Source organism: Pleurodeles waltl, chromosome 4_2 (assembly GCF_031143425.1).
Source record: "Pleurodeles waltl isolate 20211129_DDA chromosome 4_2, aPleWal1.hap1.20221129, whole genome shotgun sequence".
Classification (NCBI taxonomy): Eukaryota; Metazoa; Chordata; class Amphibia; order Caudata; family Salamandridae; genus Pleurodeles; species Pleurodeles waltl.
In genome coordinates, this window is record NC_090443.1 from 283423856 (window position 1) to 283443097 (window position 19242).

The following is a 19242-nucleotide window of genomic DNA, read 5'->3' on the forward strand; positions in this document are numbered from 1 at the left end:
TTACGTCCTATCACTCCACATCTTTGGCTAATTGTTAGTGCCCCTTTCCTTATAGCTGGGTCCCAGCTGCCCTTATCAGATAGTCTAATACCCAAATAATCGTATTCCAATACCCTCTCCAGATGAATTGAATCCATCCTAATGTTTGCTCTAAGCTTCTTAATCGGGGCACTGTATATCATGAGTTTAGTTTTCTTAAGATTTATGTCTAACCCGTAGTCTCTGCAGAAAACACCGAACTGGTTGACCAGACTCTGAATTCCCATGGATGATTTAGACAGAAGGATAGTGTCATCTGCATAAAGTAGGCATGGTACTTTGGTCCCGGCCAGTTTAGGGGAATCATTAGTGCAGTTTGCTAAATACTTAATACAATTATTTATGTATAGAAGAAAAAGGGTGGGGGCCAAAACACACCCCTGCCTGACTCCCCTCTCAATAGCCACTGCTTTTGTTAGGTCACCTTTCTTGCCACTCCTGATTTGAGCATAAGTATTCTCGTGTAGTCGGATAATGAGTTTCAGGAGGCCATGTGGGACACCCATATTAGCTAGTGTCAGCCATAGCTGATTTCTGGGGACCAGATCAAACGCGGCTCTAAGGTCAATAAAAACTACGAAAAGGTTACCTCCGCCTACTTCTACAGTCTTCCATTTTAATGTTAAGAATCTTAGCACCTGATCTATGGTACTAACTGCGGGCCTAAACCCTGCTTGCAAATCAGAAATGGCGTTAGTTTCCAGAATCCATTCTTCTAAACGAGACAAAATTTGCTTAGCAAAAAGTTTTTGGAAGTTGTCAAGTAAGGAGATTGGACGGTAGTTAACAGGGTTAGAGGGGTTACCTTTCTTAAAGATGGGAACTATCTCTGCTCCCATCCAGGAGCTCGGGACAGGTGCTCCTGCAGTTACCGCATTGGAAATGAGGTTCAGATATGGGGCCCATATATCTGGGTTTGTTTTGTATAAATCGCCTGGTATTTTATCAAGGCCGGGGGCCTTTCCCCATTTCAGTGAAGCGATCGCAGCCTTGGTTTCTTCCAGGGTAAATTCAATTTTGGGACTCTCAGTAATCATGGTATGGGTCAGTTCCCTAGAAGTAACACCAGTAATCCCAGAATATAATCGGGAAAAAAGTGATCTGTCCACTCTACAGGGAGTATTGAGGCACCAGGCGAACAATTAGGGTCTTCGCTGGCATCAGCCACTATTTTCCAAAATTTCGAGGTGTCGTTTATTTTAGCAGACTCCAAGAGGGAAACCCATCTAGATTCATCCCATGTCCTACGGGCTCTACTTTGTTCCTGTCTATACTCTTTCCTGGCTTCCCTTATATGGTCTGATTGGCCTCCTCTTAAAGCTCTCAGGAGTTTGTGTTGTGCTTCCCTACATGCGGCATTGAACCACCTTGCGTTACACTTCTTTTTAACTTCTTTTGCAGACTCTTTAGTGAAAAGATTTTTTAGAGAGTTAAAAAATTGCGTGTGTGCTGCTATAAGCACACCGCTATCTTCTATAGGCTGAGATATACGATCCATATGATCAGCCAACTGCCTGAACACAGATGCCAAGGTGGCTGTGTCGGTGCTCAGGGATTCCCATCTAACATTCCGTCTATTGTTGGTCAATGCTAGCGGTTGTTCGTGGGTCTTGGAGCAAGAGACTTCAAGTAGGGGAAATAGGTTCCTAAGAAATAAAATCAATGGTTCGTGGTCACTTTCCTCATGTTCTACAATGTTCATGTCGACCATATAGCCCCATAGGCGGATATCAAGCAAAATGTAGTCTATCTGGCTCTTCTGTGTCCCGCGCCTGAATGTATGGTGAAGATTGGGATCCGAGCGGGAACGCCCATTGCAAGCCCGCAAGCCATGTGCCAGTGTAATATCCACAACCTGGTGTGTTAATCTATTTGTTTTTGGTCTTTTGCTAGATACCAGTTGAGGGATACCCCAGTAGGCGTCTTCATCTTTATATAATTCCTGGGCCAGCGAGTAGGGTTCAAAAGTGACGTTAAAATCTCCAGCAATAAGAATAAAGTGAGAAGGTGATTTACAAGAAAGAAAGCTATCCAAAATAGTCAGTGTGTCGGACTCATATTTGCTACCCAGGCTCCTGTTATAAATATTAATTATTAGAAGTGGTTTCTCGCTGAGGGATGGTATTGATAACCCCATTAAATCAGGGCAGCCTAAGTCGATTATTTCAATCCGACATTTGAAGGAACAACTGAGCAATATAAGCAGCCCACCTGAGGGTCTCCCTGAATTCACCTTAGTTGCTGGGACCCAGTAACTTTTGTAGCCAATTCTGTATTTGGGCTCCAGAGCCCATGTTTCTTGGAAAAGGCATATTTTATGTTTGTCTATGAATTTGCCCCATTCAGGGTTGTTCATTTTATTCTCCAACCCTGCAATATTCCAACTAAGGATGGTATCTAGGCCGTCTATTTTGTCTTGGGGAGCTTCAACCGCAGGGTTCTCTCTTGCAAATGGGATACCGTGGGGAAGTTTTATACCCTTTTCAGTTGTGTCTATACCAGCCGTATTTGGATTTCCCACTACAGTATTTCCCAGAGTATTTCTTGTCCCGTCTAGATCGGGGGATGACGTGAGCAGTTCGGGTGTCTGAAGTAGTGGTGGATATCCAAGTTTACTGAGGTCTACTAAATCTATGGCTAAGTTAGTCTCCATCGCCTCGCGCTCTTTATTTGCACCCCCAGTACAGATTTCAGAACTCTGGGCACAGGAGGAAGGCCAGATGCTAGTTTCCATCTTAGAAGGATCTGGCTGGGCAAGTGCAGGGATTGGCGTAGGGTCTCTGGTGTCTGCAGTGGGGGATTGTTCAACCTCGGGATTACCTTGCCCTACTGCATGAGTTTTATTATTTTTAACTATGGAGTACTTTTTATCCCAATTATTTGGACCTTGTGGCTGAGATGAACTGTGCTTAGTGCTGTCTTTTAGTCAATCAATTTCAGAAAGCGAAAGCGAGAAAGGGCTGGGTCTCGGCTGAGAATCAGTCTGCATCTGTGCCCTAGTGGGACCTCTGGGTGACATTGTTACCCCCTTGATAGCTGGTACAGCTTTGTGAGAGTAAAAAGCCTGGAGCCTGCAAAGTGAGATTACTCCCCCTAGAGGGTTAGAATGACACACATTCAAGGAGAGCTGTTGGACAAGGGAGGGCGCATTGAAGTTAATAACAATACAATCCCCTGTACCGGGGTTTTTGAGTGGACCCACCCAACCCACCCTCCTCACCATTAATATTGAGGGTATCATGTGAAAAGCAAATCTAGCATATCTATGAAGCCAGTGGATGACCTTATTTTTCAGTTCTGTAAATGATTCGGGAATATTAGGCTTAAGCTTAGGAACATTCGTAATAACAAGCACATAAGGGCAAGCTTCCGGTGGTAGGTGCAAAGTTCTCGTGTTGGTTCCTAGATCCCTATGCATCCGGTCTGCTGGAGAGTTTGTATGGACCTTAAGCAGTTTTGTGCCCATGTTCATGGAAGAAGCAATTTCATCAGTCCGCCTTGGGAGGAGGGAATCTCTCTTTGGGTGGGGGTTGGCCAGCCTAGTAGTAGAAGCCTTCACTGGTTGGTGCGAAGAATCAGGGCAAAGTGGTTGAGAGATGTGGGCCATACTTGGTGGTAGAGGAGGGTTACTGGCACTGTTGACTGGAGGGCAAGGGGGAAAATATTGCTGCGAATATTGTGAATCTAATGAGGAAGAAGTATTTGGCTTATTAAGTTTGATGAGAACATCAAGTTTCTCCTCAATAGCTGATAGGCGAGTTGTTATAGGGTATAGTTTTTTGGAGAGCTCGTCTTTTATAAAATCTATTATGAAAGCTATGTCTAAGCTGCCGTTATTAGTAGCTTGGGCAGGTGTACAGTCCTTGGTCCGAGTAGGCACGGCATGATTGGGGGAGTTCAAAACGCGGGCCCGTTTGTTCTTTAGGTTTACATCCCCACGTTTCCTTTTGCCCTTTGAGCTATGCTCTGGGGAGGGTGCAGGCCTATCTGGCATAGACTGTGTAATTTCTGACGGATATTTGACCTTGTCCAGGGGCTCTGCGACGGGCATTCGGGTAGTTTGGATAGTTGGAGGTGGAGTTGGCGGGGCAGGCTGGAGTGCTGGTGGGTGTAAAGGTTGTGGTGGAGTTTTCGACAAGGCCTCCGTTGGTGGGGGGGCAGTCAGACGGCGCTCTACCAGTTCAATTTCTTTTTCTAATGCCCCAACCGCTTTTTGAAGGAAACCATCTAGAGTCTTGTTATTGATGGCTTTTACCAAAGGCATCCCCCCCCTTCCGTCTACCCATCTTGCTTTGATAAGGCACTTAAGTCCAGTCCCAAAGTTTGGCAGTTTATTTCCGTGGGTGCCCTTCCTCTCCTGCTCCCACCTTGTTTTAGCTCTACTGGGGCTTTGTTAGGAAAAACTGAGACACCAGGAGGGCCAGAAGTGCAGCTCACCTATATTAAGAAGGTGTCCAGGTGGGTAAGTTATGTTCGTCCACTGGTCACCGACCTCGGAAGTCTGAAAGAAAATAATATGGCCCAGCCCAGCCCAGCCAGGCCTCTTCCGGTCGCTGACGGGCGCAGGACGGGCCCGCCCTTGGCGAGTTTTGTATTATTTATAAGCAATATCAGTATTTTATGCTTAATGTTCATTTTTCAAGTTCAAGCTGGTCATAGCTCTCCATTCAGATCCAGACTCCTACTAGTGTTGTGTCTCAAAGCATGTTTCTTGTTAAGTCACTTGCATGAAGGTCCAGCCCCTGCGGTGTGGTACCTCTCTCTCTGGTGCTGCCTTCAAGGGCTGCTGCCTTGTTGCTCCTAGGTACTGCTATTTCGCTGGTGCACCTTATGAGCTAGTTTGCAGAGTGAAGGTAAAATGGGTTAACTGGTTGTGAACCCTCAGTCTTCCTTGAACTCATGCTTTTGGGAAAATGCCCCTCTGATTTGTCTTCTAGGTTGCTGCGCACCCACTGCCTCTGTGTTGTCCTTGTCTTCCTTCATTCTTTGTAAAGTATCATCCACTGTGGTTTCAAAGAGACTTTCACCATTGAACCGCATTCTGCCACCAGTACTTTCAGCTTGAACCCGGACACCTACAGCCAGGTGAGACTCATTAGGGTGATTTCCGAGCAGAGCTAACTGATTGCTGTCTAAAGCAAACTTCAAACATATTGGCAATGGCACGGATTTCCTGGATAATGTGTGCCCTTTTCTTATCCTGTGCTGGTAGTTGCTGCATGAGTTCTTCTATCTCCTCCAATTTTTTGTGGCCATATCTGTTAAGCAGTGCATTCGAATTGGCGATGCATCATAGCCCAGTCACTGATCTCTCCTTCTTTCTCCCTACTACATCCACCCATGTGCTCTGCTTGTCAGGTGGCATTTTCTTAAATTAAAAAAAAAAAAAAAAGGTTTCAGTGACGATGGTGTTACAGTTTGCCACAGTATTATCCTTGATATAAACTAGGTCCTTTGATGGATTATTTTTTTTCTCAATCCTTGTAATTACCACCTTAATGCTACGCTTATAAACTTTGCATCCTTGCTCTAAGAGGCTAGGTAGCATTAGTGGCAACCGACTTACATTGTGAGGGCAACAGGGTTTCCAGTAGGACGCATAATTCAGTCTACTCTTCCTGTGCTAGAGTATCAGCCAAACTTTTGATGAGAGTATTATACACCATCAAATCATCTGAGGGAAGCAGAGTCTGAAGAGATTTGACTAACAATCCCTCTAAGGAGTAGGTGGTCAGACTCTGCCCCCCTCATTTGTCAGACTGACGTCAAGATACTGGTCTTCAAACTAGCTCAACCCTTGATAATTTTTAAAGTTGAAGACTTCCTTTTGGGGTTTTAGAGTTGAAAGGGGCTCCACCTCTGTGGCTTCCTCCTCTTGAGACGTTCTCTCTTCAGTTTTCTTTGGAATGCATCACCTTCCAGTGCGTTAAATCACGTTGGAGGTTTCATTCTCTGTCCCTGGAACCATTGTAAAAGCATTACGGTTTGCCTTTACAGCAGATGTCTTTACAACTAGGTTTTCCAGCATCTGATATTGTAATTGCCTGGAAGACGAAGGGCCTGTCTAAACTTTCTGCGAGCAAAATCACCTTAGATTCCACAACAGGCATTTGTAGCCCTACCTTCTCTTCGGCTCTGCAAGTGGCCACTGCAGAAAAGGGACTATCTTCGGAAGCAGAACCAATGGTGAGTGTAACTGTCTAATGAGTGGTTTTAAGGTCACTAGCATTTTTCTAAATCTGAGTGCAGGCCATCGGTGTAGTGAGAGGAATAGCAAACTGTCAGTCTCCTCTCCTTTTTCATCCTAGGGAATATGGTGAATGTCCTATACTGTCTCAGAATCAGATCCAAGAAGAACCTCCAGCTGTTTTTAATACTCAAGTCAATTCAAGTGCATCACAGGTATTGCTTACCAGATGAACGGATGGGCTTTGGCTGTCTCAGTCATGGACTAGCTGAATTCAAAACTGGTATCTTGCAGATTCAATCTGGAACCAGCAACTCTGTGATGGAGAGGTCAGCTCTGAATTGGCTGGTTCCAGCAAGGACTTCGACAAAGGTGTGGAGGCACAGCCTTCCCCGGACAATTGACTGGAGATGGCCTAGAGAGTTAAGGGGTGTAAGGAAATGCCTCCTTGACATGGTTACCCCCTGACTTTTTGCCTTTGCAGATGCCAAGTTATGATTTGAAAGTGTGCTGAGGCTTGCTAACCAGGCCCCAGCACCAGTGTTCTTTCCCTAAAACTGTACCTTAGTCTCCACAATTGGCACACCCTGGCATCCAGGTAAGTCCCTTGTAACTGGGGCCAAGGGCCCTGATGCCAGGGAAGGTCTCTAAGGGCTGCAGCCTGTCTTAGGCCACCCTGGGGACCCCTCACTCAGCACAGACACACTGCTTGCCAGCTTGTGTGTGCTGGTGGGGAGAAAAAGACTAAGTCGACATGGCACTCCCCTCAGGGTGCCATGCCAACCTCACACTGCCTATGGCATAGATAAGTCACCCCTCTAGCAGGCCTTACAGCCCTAATGCAGGGTGCACTATACCACAGGTGAGGGCATAGGTGCATGAGCACTATGCCCCTACAGTGTCTAAGCAAAACCTTAGACATTGTAAGTGCAGGGTAGCCATAAGAGTATATGGTCTGGGAGTCTGTCAAACACGAACTCCCCAGCACCATAATGGCTACACTGAAAACTGGGAAGTTTGGTATCAAACTTCTCAGCACAATAAATGCACACTGATGCCAGTGTACATTTTATTGTGAAATCCACCCAGAGGGCATCTTAGAGATGCCCCCTGAAAACATACCCGACTTCCAGTGTGGGCTGACTAGTTTTACCAGCCTGCCACACACCAGACATGTTGCAGGCCACATGGGGAGAGTGCCTTTGTCACTCTCTGGCTAGTAACAAAGCCTGTACTGGGTGGAGGTGCTTCTCACTTCCCCCTGCAGGAACTAGAACACCTGGCGGTGAGCCTCAAAGGCTCACCCCCTTTGATACAGCGCCACAAGGCATCCCAGCTAGTGGAGATGCCCGCCCCCTCCGGCCACGGCCCCACTTTTGGCAGCAAGGCCGGAGGAGATAATGAGAAAAACAAGGAGGAGTCACTGGCCAGTCAGGAAACCCCCCTAAGGTGTCCTGAGCCTAGGTGACTCTGACTTTTAGAAATCCTCGGATTCCCCCAATAGGATTAGGGATGTGCCCCCCTCCCCTTGGGAGGAGGCACAAAGAGGGTGTACCCACCCTCAGGGCTAGTAGCCATTGGCTACTAACCCCCCAGACCTAAACACACCTCTAAATTGAGTATTTAGGGGCCCCCAGAACCAAGCAAGATAGATTCCTGCAACCTGAAGACGAAGAAGGACTGCTGACCTGAAGCCCTGCAGAGAACACGGAGACACCAACTGCTTTGGCCGCAGCCCTACCGGCCTGTCTCCCCACTTCAAGAAAAACTGCAACAGCGATGCGTCACCTAGGGTCCAGCGGCCTCTGAAGCTTCAGAGGACTACCCTGCATCTAAAAGGACCAAGAACTCCCGAGGACAGCGGGCCTGTTCCAAAGAACGTCAACTTTGCAACAAAGAAGCAACTTTTAAAGACCACATGTTTCCCACCGGAAGCGTGAGACTTTTCACTCTGCACCCAACGCCCCCGGCTCGACCTGCAGAGAACCAACACTACAGGGAGGACTCCACAGCGACTGCGACCCTGTGAGTAGCCAGAGCTGAGCCCCCCCCCAGCGACACCTGCAGAGGGAATCCAGAGGCTCCCCCTGACCGCGACTGCCTGCTTCTAAGAACCCGACGCCTGGGAAACACACTGCACCCGCAGCCCCCAGGACCTGAAGGATCCGACCTCCAGTGCAGGAGCAACCCCCCCAGGTGGCCCTCTCCCTTGCCCAGGTGGTGGCTACCCCGAGGAGCCCCCCCCCCTTGCCTGCCTCGCTGAAGAGACCCCTGGGTCTCCAATTGAAACCTATTGCGAACCAGATGCCTGTTTGCACTCTGCACCCAGCCGCCCCAGTGCCGCTGAGGGTGTACTTTCTGTGCTGACTTATGTCCCCCCCCCCAGTGCCCTACAAAGCCCCCCTGGTCTGCCCTCCGCAGTCGCGGGTACTTACCTGCTGGCAGACTGGAACTGGGGCACCCCTATTTCCATTGAAGCCTATGCGTTTTGGGCACCACTTTGACCTCTGCACCTGACCGGCCCTGAGCTGCTGGTGTGGTCACCTTGGGGTTGCCCTGAACCCCCAACGGTGGGCTACCTTGGACCCAACTTTGAACCCTGTAAGTGCTTTATTTACCTGCGAAACTAACCAATACTTACCTCCCCCAGGAACTGTTGAATTTTGCACTGTGTCCAATTTTAAAATATCTTATTGCCATTTTTGCCAAAACTGTACATGCTATTGTGATGATTCAAAGTTCCTAAGATACCGGAGTGAAATACCTTTCATTTAAAGTATTGTTTGTAAATCTTGAACCTGTGGTTCTTAAAATAAACTAAGAAAATATATTTTTCTATATAAAAACCTATTGGCCTGGAATGGTCTTTGGAGTGTGTGTTCCTCATTTATTGCTTGTGTGTGTACAACAAATGCTTAACACTACCCTCTGATAAGCCTACTGCTCGACCACACTACCACAAAATAGAGCATTAGAATTATCTCTTTTTGCCACTATCTTACCTCTAAGGGGAACCCTTGGACTCAGTGCATGCTATTTCTTACTTTGAAATATCAGTGCAATTCAACTGGGGCCCTGGTAGATCCATGGGGCCCCAAAAGACCCGAAAGAGGACATGGGAGCATCCAAAGAAGGTGCAGCATTGCCTTCTTGAGGGCCTCTATTGATGCAGAATAAACATGGGTAAGGAAAATTCCAAGTGCATCTCCTCCAACTGTAGAATGCAATCAGTCTGACAAAGGAGGTGGATTTGGATCCTTAGAACACCGAACACACGACCTATCCATGAAGCAGTAACAGTGCAAAGGATCTGACCCCTGCCTAAATACTGTTTGTGTTTGCATTGTCTTTCTTTGACTTCATCTTGGACTTACCCGAGACTGATGACCTGACCAGAACAGAGATATGAATCCTCAAGGGCTGCGATATGTCAAGCGTGACAGACCATATTGTGTGTGCTTGGTGACCTACAGCCACACTTCCTGGTCAATGATAGCCACAGAGGGCATCACAGAGCCCTTTTTGAAGGAATTTTAAAGTCATGGTTGGAACCTAAGCACCAAAGCCAGTAACCATGCAGATCCACAGCAGACAGATGTTTTCAGCAGGCATGGCACAATTGCAGTAGGGGGCATTGTTCCAATTGCACACTATTTTAAACACACTAAGCTACTCCTAGAATGTTCTTGTGGCGATAAACAGTCCTTGGTTTTTAAAAGAGAAGGACAAAGACGTCCACTTTGGTCTCATCTGTTCAGAGAACAGAACTACAAAAGTTTTGTGCTTCATTCAGGGTGTTTTCACAATTCTATGCAGAAATGCTCTTACAGGAAAGTCATACTTGTTCAAACCTCTCCTGTTTGCAGAATTACAACAATCACCCTATTGTGTTCTGCATTTCTCTGGATGTAGCTGTGGTGTTCTTTGCAATTTCTTAGTTTTATCATATGGTCTGATCTCTCTAGAACAGCAACCATCTGGAACTTTACCATTAGTAAATCTTTCTCACTGTCTAATGAGGATACATTTTATGTTGTTTGGAAACGGCTTTATAACCCTTACCAGACTGAGGAGCAGAACCAATTCTTTCTGTGAAATTGTCTGTGGCAATGATGTGTTGCTGCAAGTCTGAAAACTCCAGACAAAATTGCACCTGATCCTATGGCAGCAATAAGGGGAGTGCGTACTTCTGAATACACTTTTGAACGTCAGCTTATGCTTTTTTTAAAAATAATTAGGACTCCATTTTGTCATCATGAGGTTAAATTTATCCGCTGTTAGCACTCAGTGAGGATTAGACAAAAGTCAAAGGTATTTATCATGTAAATGTAAGGGAAATGCCTCTTTTTTAATAGTTACCCCCCAGTTTGCTTTTTTTGGGTGGGGGGATTGATGCTGCCGATTTTTCGACTAAGTGTGCACGAAGGACAGCTAATCAGATCAACATGCCAGTATCCGGACACTAAAACTTTTGTTAAAACGGCTAGACCCAAATGGCATAGCCTAGCTTACATCTAAGTCCCTAGAATATAGTTTCTAGGGCTTGTAAGTTAGAGTCACTATAGGGACTGCAGTACTGGTGGTGCAACCCTATGAGTAACTATGGTAAAACATTGCAGACTGGAAAAGAAGTTTGGAATTACTAGCCTGACTTTGCCATATAAAGTCATGGCAAAGTCAAATGTCTCCCTCAAACGTGCAACTCACCTCTATGGCAGCCTAAAAGGTCCAAAGGCAGGGTGCTGCATATTTCATGAGCATAACATTTGTTTTATATGTTCTGACAGCAAAAAACAAGGCTGTGCGCTTAACAAGCCCCGAAGCCAAGACGGCTTGCTGCTCTACTCGGTAGACATGCTAATGATTTCTAGGATAGGTTACTGCACTGGAGAGAGGTGTAACCTTCCTTCTGCAGGAGGCCACACGGGTGCTGGCCCAAAAGGCACTTTTGAAGGGTAAAAGGACAGCCCCACTGTTTATGCAGATTAGCTGGCACTCATGAAGGAGGGGAAATCTGTTCTCAAATCAATTTTTCAGAGGCATGTAGCCCCATTGGTAGCCACACTTCTGGGTTGGGTTGGGGAGCTCCTGATCCCCAAGAGGGGTTTTGCTATCTTGGAAGCAGACAGAATGGTGCATCCTGGGATAGCCATCAGGATGGAGGGAACCTTGCAGCCCATTAGCTACAAAACGTATCCTAACGCAAGGGCATTTTCATAACATAACCATAGTACTCTTGACATCCAGATCTCATCTGGACTGGAAGAACAGAAGACAGACTGCCATCCTGCACTGTGGAACCGGTAAAGATGCTGCATCGGCCTGGACTGCACTTTCTGAACCTGGTAGTTGGTAAAGGAAAAAGAGAGGGACTGTGCCTGCTCTGTCCTACTCGAGGCGACGTAGTCTCGAGAGCCCAGCAAAAGCCAATAGACTCCAAGGATCAGTTAGCGGACAACCTGTTCACAACACAGGGACACAACTGCTGAGTAGCCTTTTGGGACATGTTGATAGCCCAGAAACCTCAAGCCACCTCCACCAGCTGCTGTGCAGCATCAGAGACCAGGACCAGACGCTCAAAGCTGCACTGCGTCTACCAAGTCTGGGAGAGTCGGAGAGCAGAGTTATCACCCTGGGAAAGATTTGGCTGTGACCGCAATACCAGGCGACTGACAGTCCAGTGGCGACGAACTCTGCTAGCACCGAGAGGGCTTTGAGGATCACCAACCGCGAGACCAGGACTGCCTCACACCCTTCGAGGTCCAAGTAGTAACCACAGGAAGACCCCCGTCGACCACTTCGTATCCACAGCATCCCTTGCAACAGGACTGCTTCCATAGGAATCTATTGCAAAGGAGATAAAGTGCCTGGAACTGCCTGAAGACTGCCTCACCTGTAAAGGTAACCGTTTGAGGGTCTGGCTGGTCCCCTGACTGGCTTGACTACTGGAGCTTTCCACCTAAAGTGATTGAGTGACCGCAATAAAACCAGCTCAATTTTGGGGTAAAAAACTTTGTGTCAAATTTGTTGAATTTGTCAGGGCTTGTTCGCAGTTTAATTGAATGCTTTGATTTACTACACCTTGTAAACTCTATATCTCCGAAACCTTCCAGTGGATCTGTTTCATAGCGGTATCTAAAAATACGTAAAAAGGATCGGTGTGTTGGAGAACATCCTCTGCATGGCATGTTGTAGAATTGTGAGCTATGATGGCCTCTTGGGAAAGTGGGTTTTCAAGCACATTCACCTCATTGGCTTAAATCTGGATGCTTTTGAGGCGAATTTGCCATTAGGCAGAAAGTGGTTTGTAACTTTTCAGGCAAGTTAATGTTATTTACTGCTATTTTAAGTCACTGTGGCATCACCAATTGAACAACGAGGAATGATTTAGGCTTATGAATTGATTAAAGATAAAATTGTGGAGAAGAAGCACTAACTATGAAAGGAAGAGATGTAGAAGGACTTTTTGGGGGAGGGGTCAAAAGAAAAATGAGGGAGAGGAGGCCCATGGAAAAAATGACCAGGTAAGTTAATGTGTGACTAAGTTAGTGAATTTGGAAGGATGGTAGTTATGCTACAAACTTATCCAGTTAAAAAAAATATATATATGCCTCCCAATGAATGTGCACTGTAACTTTGGACAACCATAGGTTCTTACCCTACTGTTTGCAGATTCATACATGTCCCCCTCCACCTTCCGGGCATATGCCACCAAGTTCTCCATGCGTCGGTCTTTCAGTGCTGCCGGATCAGGTGTTGGGAATATGGCCTGGACTCTACAAAAGAGAAGATGCCTGTGTTAAAATCAAGATGATCGCCATCTTTATCTAGTCAGGCGGTGACAGAATAAAGGTAGATGCTTGGTGTGCACAAATCAGCTTTGAACACTCTAGGCTAACATCCATCCATGCCATTTCCTGTGAGATCAAATCAGTCAACCAATATGCAAGCAAACAAATATAATTGCCTGTTTTATTAAAATCAGATAATGCTCAGACACAATGCTAGGATGAGGGAGGACTTCTTCAGAGTTAAAAGCCAGTCAATGAAATCAACCACTGATCCACCCGAACTCTCCCTTTTGGATTCACAAGTCAATCCATGGTATCCCCCGCATGTAAAGCAACCAATGACATGCATGCCACTAGCCATCCCGTCTTTTATACTCCCCTAAATGACTCGCTTGAATGTATGAATTAACATCCATCCACCTTACCAAATCTGAAAAACGATCAAAATTAGGTCTTATCTTAGATATGAATAGCAACCAATAACGACTCAGAGAAGCCCAAAGAAAGCCCACTCACAGTAAATGCTGGCGTGTGGAAAGAAACCACAGACATGCTCCAACACACATTGATCAAGTACACTAATCAACCAGCAACTTCAATACTTCAACCAGGGTCCTCCCATCCCCTTGTTAGCACATTAAAATTTCATCACTTGTGCAAAGCAACCAATGGCGTAACTTCTGAACCATAGCTGTGCATGGAAACTACAGGCATGCCACAATACTCACTTTTCTGTCAACTTCTACATAAATCAAAAACATACACTCCCCTCAGACAGATTTTTGGAATCAAGTCAACCATAACGTAAACAAAGAAAGACAAGATTAACAAGTGCAAACTAAAACTGAACACAGTCTCCTCCCTTTAAATAAACAAATCAACCACAGATAGGCAAAGCCCCCTCGCAAAGCTCTCTGCATGTACAACCATCTACAGCCTTCCCCGTTTGTCCCACCTTTGTATACACTAATCACTTACACATCCAGAAGATTCTTTGACAAAGTGCTAACTGTTGGGACCACAGTCGCATGTGCCCCTCATCATCAAGCCACCACTTGAAGCACAGCATCTATGACCTCATTCACCCACAGGCCTCCCATTAACACACCATAACAATCTTATTTCAGTGTGAGCTACCAAATGACCCCAAACTCAAAAGTAATCCAGACACACCCTTTCTCACAAGAACCACTCACCTACCCACATCCTCTCTATTATACATGAGCCACCATTTATGCACCCTTAAATTAGCAGGAAAGCCACCCACTAACACACTTTGCAGTCCCAATTGACAGAAGCTACTTTTCATGCATAAAATACCAACTTCAGACGCAAAGTGCAAAAACATCCCCACTTTCTTGTGCACAAGCTATAACTAGATACCAATTAACCTACCAACCAGACAACTGCTGCAACTCAACCACTGTTACTCCAAAGCCAGCCAAACAACCAACTAATAAACCATGACCAAGCCAGACAGGCAACACACCCAAGCTATGCTGTCAGCCGAAAGGCCTGGCAAAGCCTGGAAGTCGACAGTCTCAACAAATCCTGCCAGAAGACAGGTTCCAACCAAGCCAGCGGATCGACCAGTTCCAAGCCAGCAAGTCAACCGACCATCAAGTTCTAGAACTCACCGACAAACTGTTCCAAGACAGCCAGCCAACCGACCGACCGACCCATTAACAGCTTGTGAACCAGCTGGCCGAACAAACCCTCCCACTCACAGAGAGATTGCTAGCTAACCAACCAACCAGCATTAGCCGGCCAGCCAACACAAAACTGAGCAAACACTGAACCAGTGATCCAATTAAATGCCTGGGCGAGAGAGAGCCACTGACACACCAAGCATCCTTTGAATGCAAGACAACCACTAGGCAGCTAGCTCATCCTCTCACGAGGAAGCCAACAAACTATCAAATCTGTTCATTGATCTAACCACTGATACACATGCGCATAGAACCTATCAAATACAAACACACTGGCACATCAGCAAAGCGCAAACAACCCAACATGTTTCAAGCACACACAATTCAATAAATGGCATACCTTCCACTTGCAGATCAAAGCTAGTTGATGGTACGGGTAACCCATCCTTAGACAGCGATCTGTGCAAACCAGCCAACATGCCCACCAAGTTGCCCCTGCTGACACAAACTAGCGACTCAAATAATCCTGAAGCTTGCCAATATTATAGACTCCTATTTAATCTACACCAGGTAGCTGTACTTTTCTCTCATCCTCAGTGTTCACCAATATGCTGTTCATCCAAGTCACATGCTACTTACAGTTTATGAACAAGATGATTGCGAAGGTCCTGTGTGATGTCTTCGTGCCACTGCTTGCGGACCCCGGTGCTTGATGGGGGGGCTGCAGTGGGCATTGAACCAAGATTGCCCGCTCCTGCACTCTCAGTCATGATTGGGCTTTAAGGAGAGAGAGAGCGAGATGGACAGGTGAAGAAATGTGACCACATACATCCAGGGCAAATACCTCTCATTAACAACATTTATCTCTTTAGCAGTAATCCACAGTAACACTAGCTCTACTACACAGTACAAGTACTGCTGAAATTTAAAAGATAAATGGGGGTGTTGTTGGAGGAGGTGCAGCACCCATGGACACGCACATCCAGGAAAGTTCAAGTCAAGTTCAAGGAAAGCCAGGCTAATTTCCCATGAATGTAATCAAGTTGGGATGGTAGGTGGGTGTTCATAATGAAGGATTACTACAGTCATGTCACCTTTATTGCAACAGAGAATGGTGACAGCGTAGGCCAGTGCTGCACAAGGTGAGCAGGTTTGAGACAAGGGTCTGTTCAAGCTCAGCATGATCCTTTAATTGTACAGCTAGATTTTGAAGAAGGTCTTTCTGGTTGGCCCAGACAAGTACTCAAACTCTGGAAGGTTTATTGAACACTCTGAAGAAGACACTTGAGGCACATTTCAAAAGCTGATCCAGGATGCACTAAAGGGGAAACAATTTCACTGAAAGCTACAACCTCAACTTACAATTCAACTTGGTCAATGGCAACACTTGCAAAAACCATGCAACATCTAATAATGGCGTCAAGCACCGATTAGTAGAAAACTAGTTTATCTACAACAGTAGGTGATTAGATATTTTCTTGTGATGCCCTAATCGTGCCTTATAATTCATCAAGTAGCCAAGATTACACTTCCTGTGCGGGCAAAGGCATGGCATCTCCAGTACTACACCCCATTCAACTGCATGCTCATGAAGTACCAACTACCATAAGTCATTATAATATAAGACTGAAAACTATTTGCATGAAGGAAAACCCAGGTAACAAATATAGTCTTACTTTTGTGAATTCATCGCTGAGTGTAGCATGGCGTCAGGCATAAGGCTGGAAGGTGGACCCCCTACTCCGCCGTTGACACCCAGGGGACTGGCACCTGCCCATAAAAAGAGAAGTGATAAAAAGTTATAAAATGCAAAGTAAGCAAATCCCATCAAGATAGACACCACCAAATTACTAATGCTATACTAAAATCTTACAAAATATCCAAACCTGCTGAACTTGGCAAGAATTACTAAGCTCTAGAGGGGGAAGGATAGCATGTGAGGGGGAACAAAACAAGCAAAAGATGCTTCAAGGTGGACTTACCCATGCTGCTCATGGACCGCATCCCTTGAGGTGACAACCCGGTCGGCTGGCCCTTAACCGGAGCTTGAGGCTGTGTCTGCATTTGGCTCCCATGGTAGGTTAGTCCCAGTGCTGCATACGCCCTCTCGATGGAGCTGGGGTCGATTTGGCTTGTAGTGTTTATAGTCTGAGCATTGGGCGGCCCTACACCCACAGAGCTGGCATTGCCCAGACCAACAGCTGCTCCCACTAGTAAAGCTACAAATAAGAAAAGGGTAGACCATCAGGAAATGGGTTGGTATAGGATTTTTTCATGCACAGCAAGTTTCATACTGCGTCAGAAAGAAGCTGTTTCGAACTGTAGGCATGCTGTTCTGCAGACACTACATGCAACCAAGAGGTGCCCTGGAGCAGACAGTGTGGCTGTCCAAATCCCCTCCAGCACGCAGAAAGCCACTGCACGACTGAGCCCCTTCTGAAGGAAGTAAGGCGGTTAACACCCACTACAATGCATTGAGGTTAGTGGCTGCCACCAGAAGTAGTATGGATGCCAATGGCCTGTACAGTAGACAGTACGTACAGCCGTGCAGGTTGTATGGATGCCTTGGCCATCCACTGTGGAGTAATGAAGCAACCCTTGCATCAGATGCTCTTCCCAGCAAATGTACAGATGGCTCTGTCCTCCACAGCAGACCATAATGATGCCTGCAAATTCCCTTGAAAGTGGTAAGAATCCCCACAATTCTGAGAGGCAGTATAAATGCAGCTTCCTTAACTCAGCAAATAGTATAGATGACTCCACACTACTAAAACACTGATCCACGTACTCATCAGCAAGTTGGACGGCAAGCCCATTTCTTAAACCTGCAACTGATACAATGTTCTGGCCCTCCCCAGTAAGCATATTGATGTCCCAAACCTTACCTTAAGGTGGTATGAATACCCTAGGCCATACCTTCAGGCAGCAGGGATGCCAGAGACTTGTCCTTAGGCTGTCTCCGCATTACCCTGCGGTCAGTATGAATGGCACTGCCTACCTTCACCAATCAACCAGCACCAATGCTGGCTCAGCCTTGTGCAGGTGGTATGGATACCTAAAAACTGCCTACATTATTCTATAGTCTTACACTGCTGATTGCGTTTGTCACCGGCATTCTTCAATGGCAGGCACACAGGGCAGTCGTGCCGCGTGCAGTTCTTCCAATGCGAGATGATCTGGCGGGAGGATGCGCAGTGTGCCACTGAGAAGGAAGGAGAAAAAACACTTAGAAGAAAGCCCAAACCCTTCAAGTCCTGACTGAAGATGAAAAGGCCCCAAAGATAAGGGGACAAGGAAAAGGACAATCTCAGCTCAAAGTAACTGTAAAACCATCATGTTTATGGTTTTCCCACTTAACCTGGCCCAATTTCTTATCTAGTAAAAATAACCATGTTGCAGGTCTAGTATACAGGTATGTGCCCTCATATTTTGCAACATGGGGTTTTCCAGAGTTAAATATGCATGGCGCAAGCATAAGTTGAAGGATCAAACCACACATTAAAAATAGGGGTGAGCGAAATTCGCAGAATTAGCTTTCCCAAAATGTCTGCAAAATTACACCTAATTATGTGAAACGCATATTCAACTTTTTGCACTATATGAATGCATAAATTTTTGAAAAAAGGATGCATTCCAAGCTTTAAAAAAGTGTAAAAATAATATTCAAGACAACTTAAAAATATTCATCCACTAACTGAAAGAAATGCATGATTGGCAGTTATATTTAAAAGGGAGTGCAAAGAGCCAAACCATACTAATTGAAATAAATATCTCAAACAAATCAAGTTTAGCTTAGGGTTTTGAAAGTTGTTCTTGCCAAAAAAGAAAATTAGTTACTTACCTGTAACAGTAGTTCTCCAGTATTGGTATCTTTCATGGATTCACATTCCCAGTTGTCGAAGTGGGAGTTCCTCGGTATCATAATAAAGTAGTTCATAACATTATAATAGGCTATAATGGCAATGCACAATCACTTTAATACCGTATCCATGTCCTTTAAAATAACCCAAATTCAGCCTATCAGACAGCACCCTCAAGAACACTCCCAAACAAAGGCGGAGTCCCTCAAATTTTCAAGCACTTGTGGTAACACCAATCATGTTGTAATAAGAGGAGCCTCAAAGGGGAGGAGGGCGGGGCACATGTGAATCTATGATACCAATACTGGAGCAGTACAGTTATAGCTAAGAATCTAATTTTCTTCTCCAGTATTTCATCTTTCATAGATTTATATGCTTGAACCAGAACAACAAGCAGTTACAGGGGGGAACATGGCGGCCAGCTAAGCACTGAGCCGCGAGTGCTCCGTACGGAGGGCTGAGCGACACTGACGGAGGAGGAGCTTGTAGGGTGTGCTGAATTAGTGCCGGGTCGGACGCCGGCAGCTCCGACGCAAGCCCGGCTTTCTGAGGAACTGAGATCGCTGAATGCGACTTCAGTATTCTTCAACTTGTGTAAGTCATTCCAAATCAAGAGCAGCAGAGCGTCCGTGGCTGAAAGGCCTGATGGATGTCTGATCTCCATATTTCAAGCTAATCCTGCGAGCTCGGCTTCGGTTTTTTTTTCTTCCTTTTTT

General features: G+C 45.9%; 1 protein-coding gene across 7 annotated transcripts in view; it reads right to left on the minus strand.

Annotated features, from left to right (window-relative positions):
* The window catches only part of EP300 (E1A binding protein p300), a 498766-nt gene that overhangs the window by 383692 nt on the left and 95832 nt on the right, over positions 1–19242 (minus strand). For all 7 annotated transcript variants that reach the window (XM_069231138.1, XM_069231137.1, XM_069231136.1 and 4 more), the window contains exons 5-9: positions 17755–17868; positions 16649–16885; positions 16343–16436; positions 15306–15443; positions 12885–13002 (exon numbers count right to left, since the gene is read on the minus strand). In XM_069231138.1, coding sequence (XP_069087239.1) covers positions 12885–13002; positions 15306–15443; positions 16343–16436; positions 16649–16885; positions 17755–17868 — 701 coding nt within the window. The remainder of the gene's footprint in view (positions 1–12884; positions 13003–15305; positions 15444–16342; positions 16437–16648; positions 16886–17754; positions 17869–19242) is intronic.